A 15,102-nucleotide genomic window follows, 5' to 3' on the forward strand; every position below is an offset into this window, starting at 1 on the left:
ACACACACATTTAAAAAGTGCTAGGATGTTGAGCCAAACAGCCAAAAGCAAAGGAAATTTAGAATTAAGGGAGATTCCATCCTCAGCGCAAGATATATATATACACGTACACAGAGAGAGGCAGTGAGTAGCTGCCAGATACAATCAAACCTCACAATAACATGCCCCGCCATAACGCGAAATCGCATATAACACGATCATAGGTTGGCTCCCCTTTACGGTATAATACAGTACTGTACCAGTGGTCCCCAACACCATGGCAGGGGAGAGAAGCTGCAGCTCTGTTCCTGCCGGGGACAGAGAACTCCGAGGCTGCGGGCACCGATGCTCTCTGTCCCTGGCAGGCATGGGACCGCAGCTTCTCCCCAGCTTCTCCGGGGCTGCGGGCACCGGTGCTTTCTGTCCCTGGCAGGCGCTGGGCCACGGCTTCTCTCCAGCTTCAAAAGGAACCGCGACCCCCCGCTTGCCGGGGACAGAGAGCACCGGCGCCCACAGCCTCGGAGTTCTCTGTCCCCGGCAGGCGGGGGCCGCGGCTCCTCTCCCTGGCTGGGCTAGGCGATGCACATCAGTGCACCGCGTTAGGGACGACTGACAAACTGACTGGTTTGAAATCCCGCTATACCGTGACCCCCCATTTAGTGCAATGGAAGTTTTTGGACCCCAAACATCGCGTTATAGCAGGGTTTCACTGTATTTAACTCTCTTGGTTTAATCAGTTTCTGCTATTCACTTGACACCCAGGATGCACTGGAAGTAGTGTGATTATTCTGGGTGCGTTTGGGATCAGGCTGTATGCCCTGCATGAAGCAGAGGACAGCTCAATTCTACCCCAATATGACAGTAGTTTAGGAAGGTGGAGTAGGGAATGAGCAAGACTAGGGCTGGTGGATCAGGCTGCTGCAGCCATGTGGTCTTCGGCAGATCTCAGATTTCTCTGTTACACAACACGTGTGGTGTGCTGCGCATGATTGTTCCCCTTTCCAGCACAATATTCCTTATACTAACCCCACTAATAATCTGATGGTCATTATCTTTTGATATTTATTTAAACACATAATGCTAGATCTTCAGCTGGTGTACATGAGTATTGCTCCACTGAGTTTAATGCAGCTATCCCAATTGACACCGGCTCAGAGTCTGGCTAGTGTCTGTTCAACAGCAGCAAATTATCCCTCTATAAAGTAAATGGATTAGTCCAAGCTGCTCTCTCAGGATGAGGAAGAGGTCATGTTGAGGATGAGCACCTCGGGCTGAACCACTTCCATGTTACAGATAAGCCACATCAGTGCTGTAATTGCTTTGCTTTGGTAAAAAGAGGGAGACCGAGAGAAATGACAGCAGTAGAAATGACCAGTGAAAATTGATTTCTCTAAACTGGGGCATATGGATTAGAGGTAGCCTGGGGTATCAGCGCTATTGCTTTCAAGCAGGAAACGGCCAGATTATCACTAAAATGAAAGGACAGCTCTGTTGGAACTGCCAATTACCAGTAATGTATGGGTGGGTTTTTTTAGTTTAATTGGGAAGTATTTTAAAAGGCTGCAGAAATCATGAGCATGAGTTGTGAACTTCATATTTTCTTAAACAATTTACTGGGCAGGAATCCTGGGGGAGATGGGAAAGGCTCTAAGAAACATTTGATAAATGTCGTCTGGGCACCAGAGCCTCATTAAAACAGTCTCCTGTTTTTGTTCTGAGTTTATTACACTACATATAAATTTTAAAACTGCTGATGCAGGAATTCTTATAGGCTTTAGAAAAAAAATCTTTGTACAGTGCTTAGCCACAGTCTGGGTTTCCACAGGTGTGTTATATACTTCACCATTTTTTTATGAGTTTGCGTGGGTGAGGAAGTGGGATAAAACCACTATCAGTAGTTGTATTTAAATATTTACAGGCGATCACAGTGCATCCATTGACTGTTTGCATAATATTGAATCCTTCCCAATAAAGAATTTTTTTTATTAATGCTGTTTCTGCCATTAATAATAACCATCTTTGTGGTGTTTCTGATTGACTAGGGCAAATTTCCAGTGCAAGGCTCTTTATCTCCTTTCTGCCCTTCTCAGTGAGCACCACTTTGAAAACATTCCCCTCAACTCTGGAGTTGCTGATCCCATTCTCCTTCCCCAAATGCTGTTGTGTCCATTGCTAAAGCCTACAAATAGCACCATTCCTGTTCTTGTTCCTCAGCAAGGGTCAGGTGTGCCTGTACTCACATAGGACTGCACAAAACTGTAACAGAATCCACCAGAGATGTGCAGTTTTGGCACATCTGTCTCCTGTCTTCCCCTCAAGTGGCAGGAGTGGCTGTATGCTGGAATGATGAGGAGGTCTGTGGGAATTATGAAGCACTGTTGTGTGGAGTTTGGTCTCTGTGCTCTTCCCAAGTTTCCCACACTTTTAGCAGAACAGCTCTTGTCTGTGCCATGCTGCCACTGGCCTTGTCCGTGCCATTTGGAAACTCATTGCCCTCCTCAGTTTGATCAAGCTATGGGAGGGAGAGTAACTGTAACCCAAAGCAGAAATCATAAACTCCACCACTCTTAAAGGGAAATGTGATTAACTGAACTGTTCTGCATTCTGCTCCCCACCCTCTTAGTTGAGTTCAGCTCCTGCAGGAGAGAGAGAGGCAGCAATGCAGGGATGGTAAGGGAATGCTTTCTTCTCCGTGTTCACATAAGCTCCTCTCTGCACCACACTGAGCAGGGCAACATATCCCCCAAGCAGCAGGGAAAGCGAGGTATCTCTGTCTTCATCAGAATTCTGAGGTGCATCTAGAATCCAAGTGCCTCCTCGATTTGCTATAAATCATTGCAGAATGTTACTCCCATAGTAAAGTTATCCCAATCACTGTTTTATATTGTGTTGTCTTCTTTTACAGAGCGATGAGGTTTTAACTGTCATCAAGGCGAAAGCACAGTGGCCTGCCTGGCAACCGCTAAACGTGTAAGTAGGTAGAGAATGGAGACTCCCAATAGACTCCTGTTCAATATCATCTAACAGACTGCTCTAAACTTATTGCCTTACACAATGGTTTGCTCTTGCAAAGAAACAATATAAAAGTACTGTTGATAGATGAGATCGTCTTGTGCTTTGGTATTCTGCCAATGAGGGCTTTTTTTGTGTGGTTTTTTTTTTTTTTGCACGTATGGGGCTTACTAACTATATCAGGGAAAGAGAAAAAGCAGATTGTTTTATTGAGCTTGTGCCTATATTAAACAATGGAGTTCATTCAGTGTTTTCTCGAGTATATTGGATACAGATGTCAGGCTTTCTGGAGTGGCACACAAATGCGAGTGCCAACCTCAGGGCAAACTGTCACAAACCAGGGCACTCGGGTGCAGAAGTCGGGCCAGATCCATCACTGTGGTCTCTGTGGCAGGGAGGTAATTGGATGCCTGGTCAAAACTTATGAGCAAACCTCTCCGTTCCTGACCTGGGACTTTCCTTTTAGAGGATATTCCCCTCTCCTTGTCTAACTGTTCAAGGTCTTTTGTGTCAAGATCATCACGTGACCGTGTTTCACCCATTGGAGTTAATCTTTAACCTTTAAAACCCTTAATATCAAATTTAAACTTCTAACAGTGCTGGGTTATGATTAAGGCTATGTTTTAGTCATGGGTGTTTTTATTAAAAGTCATCTACAGATCACTGGCAGTAAACAAAAATTCATAGTCTGTGTCCTGTCCATGACTTGTACTATATACCCCTGACTAAATCTTAGGTGCTTTGTTGGGGTGGGGGGAGGGAGCAGTTGAATGCAGCCTAGGACCCCCACGGCTGCTGGAGAGAGTTAGTTTTAGGTTTCAGAAGCTAATAGGCACTGCTGTGATATGCAAGCTCTATATGTCTTATGGGCTACCTCGAATGAAATAATTTGGGGATTTCTTGCTTATGCTTAGAAATATTGCCCTGTCCAAATTACAAGCAGCACTGTGATACAGTTCCTTCTTAACAAGTATTTTATTCCCTTCCCCCAGAATTCAGACTGTGATGGGATGTGTCCACCTGCATATCTCTCTTCATGAGTGTGGTGGAATCAATCAACAAAGTCCTTTGTCCACTGATGTTCCTCAGTAGTTTCTCTGGTGTCTATAGGCCTTCTTATGTTGGGGAAGAGATGACACTTCTTGTGGTAAACTAGTATTTCACACCTGATAATGTTTCTCTCCTGACTGGGAAGGTGACGGGGTGGCAGGGGAGAGTTACAATCTTAACAAACATGTTCATAGTTACAGAGCAAACACTTCAATATTACCTTAAACATGGGATTCAGATATTGTATGTAAGATTAATACATGTAGCACCCTGCAAGCATTTCATTAAGTCTAAACAGTAAACACTTTCTCATAACTCTAATATCTATTTTAACAATATTAACACAGAGACAGGCCAGTCTGGTTCCCAGCTATGCATTTTTCAGTGTTCAGTGAGGCCCAAGGACCTTGGCATGAGCTGGCATCTGGTGTGCCAGCATCACATGCTCTCCTATTTTGTGCACAGTATCGTTTGGTCTGGCACGTCTCGTTTGTGCACTGTGTCCTAAGAACAAGTGACTCAAACGTGAGGATTTGTATCTCAGAAAAGAGATCTAAAAACAAAGATTAAAGACACTGGGCCACATCCTCAGCAACTGTTCGCTGGTATTGTGACATTGACTTCAATAGAGCTAATCTGATTTATACCAGCTGAGCATCTGATTCACCATCCTCGCAGTCCTTGCTCTTTGGACTTGTGCTCTCAGCTCAAGACAGGGTAGGATTCCAATAGCTCCAGGCTTCTGAACCCCAGATCTTCTGTACCTTCCACCACACGTGATCTATGCTTGGGCCAATGCAATTGCTAGTCAATATCTTTTACTAATGATGTGTCCAGAAATATAAAATCATCAGTATTGATAAAATTAGCAAGTGACAAAAATTGATGGAGTGGTAAATGGTGATGGAAAGGTCACTGACACTGACTGACCCAGATCACTTGGTAAGGTGGGCTCACTGGAAAATATGCATTTTAACACAGAAAAATGTAAAAGCCACCAGGGAACAAAATGTGTAGGTCACTCTGTCGAGATGGGGGTCTTAGGGATCATGACAAGAACCAGCTGAACATGTGCTCTCAGGGCATTGCTGTAGCTCAGAAGTCTAATATGATCCTTGCATGTATAAGCAAGGGAATATCTAGTGGGAGAAGCAGATAGTGGCAGCAGTTCTATATATAACATTAGTGAGACCATTACTGGAATAGTGTGTCCAGTTCTGATGTCTGCACTTTTTAAATTATGTAATCCTTTTCTGAACTCTCCAATTTTTCAACAAGAATGATTCAAGTACTGGAAAACATGCCTTTTTGTGAGAGACTTAAGAAGCTATTTTCATGTATCTAAAGAGAAGGTTAACAGGCGGTGATAAAAGTCTACAAGTATCTACATGGGGAAGAGACTGCTGATAGTAGATTAAAAAGCCATCAGAAAAAGCTAGACATATTCAGACTGGAATAAGGGGCAAAATTTTAACAATGAAGGTAGTTAACCATTAGAATGACTTATCTTGAGATGTGGTGGAGTCTCTATCACTTGAAGTCTTTGACTCAATATTGGATATTTTTCTAGAATATATGCTACAGCTCAAACAGAAGTTATGGGCTCTGTTCAGACATTATTGCGTAAGGTCCGGTGACCTAACTTTTGCAAGAGGTCAGACTAAAATCTATAAATCTGTGGTCTTGCCTGAGTAATTATCGCCCTCAGTACCTAGAGTCTTCTAGTGTGTTCCTTATTTAGCTTAATCATTCAGTGAACACCCCATAGCTCAGCTTTGACCATTACGAGCTCTCCAATTATACTCTGCTCACCAGCTCTTAGTTTTGGATATCTTGTGCTGGGATTCCCTAGAGAGTTCCAATACCATTGTATCTATTTTTTGTCTAGTTGTCCTTTAAAGCTTAGGTTTCATTCCACCACCCAGCTCTGTGGCAGTAGTTTAGCCTGTTTGGCTCAGAGGAGTCATTTATTTTATTTATGTATTTATTTGCTTCCAGCTCCCTCCCCCCGCCCCCCCAATACTGATAGTGCTTTGCATCAAAGTGCTCATTGCCGCAAAGTTTTGCCTTGGCGCTCAAACTCGTAAGGGTTTGGCATAGACAAAGTAGGGTAGGTTTTTAACTCATTGTTTTGCCTCTGTTGGGGATGAAGAGAAGATTTCCTTTTCTAGGGGTGTCAATCCATCATCTTTCAAAAGCATTAAATTAATACACAAAAATCAGAGCTAATTAAACTACAATGCCCCTGTTCATATTAACCAGGACAAGGCAACACTTAAACATCATAAAAATTAACAGTTTTTATTGGAACACAACTTTAGACATTTTTAGGCATATTGTCACGTGGCCAGATATGATAAAGCTTCTAAAACATCCTCCAGATGTTCTTGTAGTCACCTTTCCTTCTCCAGATGTTAATCTTTCTCACCTTGCAACAGTTTCCTGGGGAAACATATGTGTTCTTTAAAATTCTATACAAAGGTGACCTTCTCCTAAGAACTGTTGTTTGTTTGTTATTTGTTTTTAATAATTTTTGTTATGTTCCTGGTATATTGTTGTGGTGCTCCTTTTTTAATTCCATTTTAAAATTTGCTTTCAGCTCCCAAAGGAAGGTAAACCTTCGCAATTAACACACTTGTATTGTTAGAATTTCCATTTGCCTTTTTTGATTATCTCTGTTGGAATTTAGATTATGATTGTGCAAGGATTAAAACTTATGCCAGACAAATGCTTAGTCAATTAGTATGCATAATATAGCTAACTAGTCATGGAAAGCGTGTATTGCTAATTTTCTACTGACTAATGGGCATGGATAATTTTCTCTTGAGTAATCATGAATTATATGTCTTTTCCTGATATGGCATAAAGCTGATTTGTCAAGGCATCATGTCACCTAATAGAAAGCCATTTCACAATATATCATAATACATCCAGCAAGAGATCCTAGTGTAAGGTATAAAACACTAATATTATGAAATACATAGCACTAGTAAACATAACTCTAGAGCCTTAGAAATACATTTACAAATTTTAGCAAGGGATATCAGTCTTCTCATGCTTCAAAGTGCAAGGTTATCACTTGATGGGATCACGATGTAACTTCCTATCCAAGTTTTAATACAAACTTAGTTACGGTGATTGCCCTTATAATATCAGTATTTGTGAGCAGTTAAAATCAGTACAGGGAAAAACCTCTGGTATTTCAGGCACCAATATGTTTAAGTGATGACTGCTGTAAATGTATTAACAGATTTTGGTATTCTGAAGAATCGGGTATCGGACACTATTAGAATCAGAGTGGCTACACTAGAGGAACTATTTGTCTGGTCAACTTTAATTAAAAAATCAAGAGAGTGAGGGGATCCTGTGACTAACAGAGCTGGAAAAATGGGAGCGGTCTGATTGGCTAACAAATTGACATGGTGGGGGGGCGGGAAGGGAAGACAGTCTTAGACGTTGCTAGCTGTATTATTGTGAAATAATCAATCCATGACAGCAGAACTTGGGGGTACAGAATTCCATCACCAGAATAAATATCTTTTCTGCTCTATCCATGGATCCAAATCCAAAAGTTCTTGCCCAGGTAAAACTCCCATTTCTTCAATGAGCGCTTTGCCTGAGAAAGAACATCAGGATTTGTCCCACAGTTAATCTAATATATCACTAGACAAAAACAAAACACAAGACCAGATCAGCCAGCATTTTCTAATTCTGTAACTTGATATAGTTACAGTGGGAGAAATCAGCCTGTTTTGGCAAGTCATGGAGGAGAGCAAACCCCTACGCCTGGAAGTGTGAACTCCATAGCTAGGCACAAGCAGAGTTTTCTTGTTCGATGTGGCTGTGAAATCCAAGCCACGTAGCAATGTTGTCAGCTTATTTGTTGTTACAGCTGTGCAGTTTTCCATGGTCATTCCATCCTCCACCCTTTGTGAGCCTTCAACAGCAAAGTAGGTTATCATACAGGCACCAGATCTTTTACATAAAATCAATTTACATAAAATGGCAACAATCATGCAATAGGAGATAGTAGTTTCTTCAGTTAAGTCTCTGATGCTTTTCCAAAATTTCTGGGAAAAACCACCAAGTATGAAGAAGGGATACCCTTTCACCACACAATTCCTAGCTCTCTGAAAAGCTTTGGGGATTGAAAGCAAGCAGCTGGACAGGCATAGCCCATTAACTTTCCCTCTTGAAAGATGTTACCAGAATGTTTCCAATACAGGTGGATTGGTTTGCTAATCATTGCTGGGGCCAACAGGAGATGTTTGAATCTTAACTCCAGTGCCTAGGGACTTTGTTTGATTATTGCAAGCCAGGGAGCTTGCACCACTATGTATCACCTTGAATCTCAATTAAAGATTTTAGGCTGCATCATAGGGAAAAGCGTAGATTGGACATGGGATAGAAGCAATTTGCCAATCTGCTGTGCACCTAGATATTATAGTGCTGGATATTTTATAACCTATAAATCATGGAGCAGATAAACAGTATCTTTCCATATATCATCACATGTGCAGTCAATCTGCTTACGATAAAATAAAGGAAACTGGTCAACTTAATTATTATCTATGTTATCATATTACTTAGGAGTTCTAGTCGTGGACCAGGACCCAACTGTGCTCGGCACTGTACAATCAGAACGAAAAAGACAGTCCTTGCCTCAAAGAGTTAACAATGTAAGTGTAAGGAAAAAAAGACAACAGACAGACACAGACAGATGGGGGAATACAAAAGTACAATGAGACAATATTGGTCAGCACGTGGTTTTAGCGCACCAGCAGCATAACCATTATCAAATTTTTAGATACTGAATGAGCAAACATCTTTACCTGCATTTATAAAATTAGATTACAAAAACTGAAAGGGAATCTGATGTAGCCTTTCAGTTGTCTGTTTACTCTGCATTTGTCTTCAGCACCTACAGTAAAATCAGTTATCTATTTCACTTTCCAGATCTCGACACAGCAACACTGAGAATGTGTAAATATTTCAGAACAGTGGCTTCTCTTTGAATAGTTAGAAAAAGGTGATGGAAATAGTTTAAATTATTTTGATGATAAGCTGAGGTCTATGTGGAAATCCTCCCTCTGTGTTGTTACTGGTGACTCTGCCACGAGGCAGCTGAGTCAGTGTGTTCTGCCCAGTGTTCTTCCCTTTGTATGCCATTCAGGAAAACATGAAAGTTAAAAGCAGAGTACAATAAATTAATATACCAGCTCCTGGCCAGGGCCACTGCAACCACTGGGTGAACTAGATGGCCGCCTAGGGCGCCTAGTGGTTGAGGGGTCCTAAAAGCCTGCTCAGGCGAGGAGGTGGAATGGAGGTGAGCTGGGGCATGGGGAGGGCAGCCCACAGTAATGGGGGGCACATAGGAGAACCGCTCCCCATCCCAGATCACCTCCATTCTGCCTCCTCCGCTGAGCACATAGCCCCTGCTCTAATTCTCCTCCAATCGGCGCTGCAAGCCTGGGAGGGGAGGAGAATTAGGCACCGGCGTGCTCAGTGGAGGAGGCAGAGCAGAGGTGAGCTAGGGCAGGCTCCCCGGGCAGGGTTAGCATCCGCAGGGTGGGCAGGGTTATCTGCGGGGGGCCCAAGGTGGAAGTTTCTCCTAGGGCGGAAAACTTCCTTGCATCGGCCCTGCTCCCGGCTTTACTCACCACTGTTATCCAGGGCCGGCCCCAGCAGCCAAGCGCATGCTTGGGGTGGCACGCTGCGGGGGGCGCTCTGCCGGTTGCCAGGAGGGTGGCAGGCGGCTCCGGTGGACCTCCCGCAGCCGTCCCTGCGGAGGGTCTGCTGGTCCCGTGGCTTCGGTGGAGCATCTGCAGGCACGCCTGCGGGAGGTCCACTGGAGCCATGGGACCAACAGACCCTCCGCAGCCACGTCTGCAGGAGATCCACCAGAGCCGCGGGACCGGCGAATGGCAGAGCGCCCCCCGTGGCGTGCTGCCGTGCTTGGGGTGGCGAAATGGCTAGAGCCGGCCCTGCTGTTATCTAACAGAGAATAGCTCTCCTAGATGAAGAATCAATGCTGGGGAGCTATTTCCACTATCCTGGAAATGTATAGTGCACCTATACTCATTCCATAAGGGACCCAGTTTAACACAGCAGCAGCAAGCCTTCATAAATGAACAATCTGGTAACACTGAGGAACATATTCCAAAACTAGGTGATGTCCAGCTAAGGCCACTCAGTGTCCTTCCATAGCCTCCACTTCATCTCACTCTGATACTGCTGTCTCCTGGGCTGTTTACAAGGAAAGCCTTTGCTACTGCTGTCTGGGGCACCTGCAACAGGTGAGCTTCGTCCTCCACAGCCACGGACCTCTGGTGTTTTGACTTTGCCCAGAGAACTCCAGTCTGCCGCCCTAAGGAGCCTTACTTAGTTGGAGAACCGGGAATGCAGGGGAAGGGGGTTCTGGCTTGTCATTCTCTTCCATTTGTTGCTTTTTTTTTCCGACTGAGATGAAAGCCTTCTGTGTCTTATTTAATGTCTCTGTTCCCTGGGTCTCACCTATTGAGACTCTGTTACAGCAACCCACTGTCACGGCCATGGTCATATTTGTTTAATGATGATTTTGACTTATTACCTTTTCTTGGGATCACAAACTTCTTCATCTCCTTCCTCTTGCCTATCCTATTAGCTCCTACAGTTCTCTGTGTAGCTTGAGTGAATAGCCACATCTTGCTATTGTCTGGATACTTGGCTGCCTATGGCGTGGTACAATATCTTGAGTGTGTGGCCAGTTTCTTTTCTGAAGTAATGCCAATGTATTTGCCTTCAGCGACATTGTGGTTAATCTTCCTTTGCCCGTTCTTAGGAAAGGGCAAATTTTGGTAAAAACATAGGAGTCAGGTTTGCCAGGAGAGAAGGAACAGTGCAGTTTTATTAATTACCTGAGTGCTTAGCTCAGTCTGAGTCTTTGAAGGCTTCTGGAAATTTCTAGTTCAAACAGGCCATTCTCAACACAGGAGTAAGCATGGCTACTCTAAAGCACTTTTCTGTGTGCATGGGAATTCACTCAATATTTTATCCCTTTACTTCCCCTCAGATGCCACATATTCTGGATAGCCTCCTCCTGAATGAGGAGAGAGGGATACTACCCCTTCTGCTTACCACTACAAAATGAGGTGAGGTGTTCCCTTTTCCCCTCAGGCTGAGCATGATCTCCGGAACAGTCTGTTTCGTCACTCAGCTCTGTGTCACCATCCAGAGTAGGATATTATACAGTAGAGAAAGAGAATAAAAAAGCTCCCAGTATCTATTTCTGCTTACCACATGGTGGCTGGCAAAAGAGGCTGCTATTGGCTGCCTTCCCACTTGTCATTTCCACATCTGGCTGTTCCAGGTGCTACAGAGGTGTGGGGAAGCAGCACACAGAGCCAGATGGGCAGAGAGCTTCAAAGGAGCTGGCAGCTACTTATATCTGCTCTCTTACAGCAGTAGGAGCTCCCTGTAGTGAGGGCAGAGAATTGGCAGCTTTCTCTGAACTGCTGGTTGCTTTTTCCCTCTGGTTATCTCTGTTGCTGATGCTTTCCCCCCTCTGCAGTGGGCGGGGCAGGCAATGGAGCCTAACTGTTCCCACCGAGGTAGCAGTGACTTCTGCTACATGACCTGAAAAGCCTATTTGGGCCAGCATAGCATTACTTTTAACAAACTGAAATATCAGGAAGGCACCATGATGTCCACTCCACTACCAGTGCCTTTTGTTTGCAGTTTCACTCTACAGAGCGTCTGTCTGGGAAAGCAGTTTCTGTTTGCCAGCTGTGTTTGCAAGGTTAGGGGAAAATAGAAGTAACAGCATTGTATGAACATAATATAAGACAGACCCAAGCAAGTTAATCCTATGTACATATAAAAAAAGTAGGATCTAATTTTCAGTGGTGCCAATTCAGACTTGAGATGGGCATTTACAATTCTTTGTGTTCACTGTCCCAGCACTTACTTCTCAGCATCTATATGAAGGAATATTAACAATCAAGAGACGGTGTCTAGTTTAATCATGCTCCATTATATCAGTGTTCCCAAAGTGTGGAGCACTCTCTTTGGGAGCCATGAAGGATTAGCCAGGGTTAGGGGTTCAATTGTTCTGCAGAGTCTCAACTTTGTTTAAAAAAATAGATTCATAGATTCTAGGACTGGAAGGGACCTCGAGAGGTCATCAGATCTGGTCCCCTGCCCTCATGGCAGGACCAAATACTGTCTAGACCATCCCGGATAGACATTTATCTAACCTACTCTTAAATATCTCCAGAGGCAATTTATATACCTAGGCAATTTATTCCAGTGTTTAACCACCCTGACAGTTAAGAAGTTTTTCCTAATGTCCAACCTAAACCTCCCTTGCTGCAGTTTATGCCCATTGCTTCTTGTTCTATCCTTAGAGGCCAAGGTGAATAAGTTTTCTCCCTCCTCCTGATGACCCTCTTTTAGATACCTGAAAACTGCTATCATGTCCATTCTCAGTCTTCTCTTTTCCAAACTAAACAAACCCAATTCTTTCAGCCTTCCTTCATAGGTCATGTTCTCAAGACCTTTAATCATTCTTGTTGCTCTTCTCTGGACCCTCTCCAATTTCTCCACATCTTTCTTGAAATGTGGTGCCCAGAACTGGACACAATACTCCAGTTGAGGCCTCTCTAAGTGTTGTGGTTATGAAAGAAAACCTTGACAATGTCCTGGTCTATACCTAAAACTTAGGTTGACCTAACTACAGTATGTATCTCAGGGCTGTGGAAAAAATTCACACCCTGAGCACCGTAGTTAGGTTGACTTAACCAATGGAAGGATTCTTCCATCAACCTAGATACTGCCTTTCAGAAAGGTGGATTGCCTCCATCAACAAAGAAACCCCTTCCGACAATGTAGGAAACATTTACACTACTGTGGCACTACAGTGACAGAGCTACATTACAGAGCATTACAGCCATAGCTCTGCAGATGTACCCAATGTGAGAGGAGTGTAACTGATGCACTAATGACTGTGTAAGTTTGCAGAGAGCCTGAAACAATAGCTCTGAGGTGTGAATTGCCCCTTCTGTTCAGGGGGTACTAACTCAGATGCCTAGTGATGATGCTGTAAATGTCACCATTGTTATGTATGGTACTACTTATTATTGCCGCTTGTAAGAAAGGAGAAGTAGTAGCATATAAAAAGCACTACCAGTGTTTCCCAAAGGAGATAATGGACGAGTGTGGGTACGGAACAGAATGTATAAAGGACAATGTGCACGTGGGGAAGTTGCAGAGCAAGCATGATTGGGTTCATTTCCTTGAAGAGTGATTCTGCTTTCAGAAATTTAGGAAACATTGAGTTAGACATCTGTCTCTGTCTCTCTCTCTATAATTTATCTAATCTATACATATGGAGACGGAGAATTTATATAGATTGATAAATTCATTTCTCCTTATCCATCTAATCAGAGCATGTGTACCTATATAAAATGTGTGTGTACGTTCACATGCTCATTCACTAAAACTGATGATTTTACCTATATTATCATTTATTATACAGTAGCGCCTAGAGTCCCCTACCAACATGGGAGCCAGCTGTTGCAAAACATCGTACATTCACATAGGGAGAGACAGTTCCTGTCATGAAGAGTTTGCAATCTATTGGCAAGATAATCAAAGGTGGGAAGGGAAACAGAGGCACAGAAACATCACATGGGAGGACAGTGGCCAAGCCAAGAATAAAACCCAGTTCTCCTGATTTCCACTGCCCTATTCCCTCCTAGACCATGCTATCTCCCACTTTACAAGAACAGAGAAGTTTACCTCAATATCTGCCATAGATGTATTTGTATTACCCTATACTACTATAGGAAACACCTTAATTACTGTTAATACTGAGGTGAAATTATTTATTAATGTGTGTGAATGAGAGAGAGCAGAACAAAACTGAATAAGGCATTGTACAGGGATGGTATGTAAATATATTGTCCCTAAAGGAGGAAGATACACCACTGAAACAGAGCTGATAGTGCTCTGTTTAAATATTTAAGAAGTCCATGTCTCTGAACTATGTTCCTGCTGGCAATAGCATAATGATACTAAATCGCTTGTTTAGGTAGCCATTATTCTGGTGATGCCATTCTGGTACCAGCAAGAGGATGTGCTGTTTATTTCATTAGCTTGCTGCCACTACCTGGTTCAGTCTGGAAAAACCTGTTAACCAAATCTTGGCAGAAACCATTCCATCATGTTTTCTCATATAACGATTTTACAGGAAATCTAACTTAAAATTACACTATGTCTGCCAACTCTTGTTCTCTGATAAATCTATATCAATTGGTATTGAGAGGGAAAGATTTCAGTTTTGAAAACTGAAAGGAATTAGGTAAAAAATAATGAAATTCCCAAAGCGTGTACCGCAGAGATCTGGCAACATCTTTGAGTCACTACTGTCCATTAGTCTTTTAAGAATACTCTAAACAATGAATAAAATTATTCACTATAACGCACCAAGTTCCCCATAGCATACAAACTATAAAATTCACACAGTCAGGTATCCAAACATTTCCTTTCAACAACTTCCTGAGGGAAAAAGTATTTATTTTACTTTCCATGCTGTCAGTCTAGTTTCTGTTCTTCTTACTAAAATATTTGCATAGAAAATTACACTTTTTACCCAGTAGTAGCATGGTGTCTTTTTAAACAGTAGGTAGTGTTTTGCAAAACACTCAAGTAAATAAACTAAGGACATTTGCTCAATTTAAGTTAATGTAATTCTTACCTTCCAGTTATATTATAGTGCTAAAATGACCTCCTGTACTGTAACACAAAGCACTGCCCATTAAAGCTTACTTTGTTTTCAGTAAGCAAAATGTTTTATCCAGAGAATTAATTTATAAAAGTGTAAATCACAGATGAACAAATTAGCTTCTGAATGGTTGTTTTGCTCAATTAATCAAGTCCTTAGACTATCCAGCTGAGAATTACAATTAGAATAGGGAAAAGATGATGCGTTTTTTAACACACACACACAACTTCAAATGGTTTATTATAGATTTGACTAACTGGCATGCTGATGAAGGTAAAATGCAGACCTATTCTGAACGC

General features: G+C 42.7%; 1 protein-coding gene across 1 annotated transcript in view; it reads left to right on the plus strand.

The window, feature by feature from the left end:
- SPON1 (spondin 1) overlaps positions 1–15,102 on the plus strand; it is a 331,008-nt gene that overhangs the window by 265,542 nt on the left and 50,364 nt on the right. Inside the window, exon 7 of the mRNA XM_030560301.1 lies at positions 2,885–2,949. Coding sequence (XP_030416161.1) covers positions 2,885–2,949 — 65 coding nt within the window. The remainder of the gene's footprint in view (positions 1–2,884; positions 2,950–15,102) is intronic.

This window comes from Gopherus evgoodei, chromosome 4 (genome assembly GCF_007399415.2).
Source record: "Gopherus evgoodei ecotype Sinaloan lineage chromosome 4, rGopEvg1_v1.p, whole genome shotgun sequence".
Classification (NCBI taxonomy): domain Eukaryota; kingdom Metazoa; phylum Chordata; order Testudines; family Testudinidae; genus Gopherus; species Gopherus evgoodei.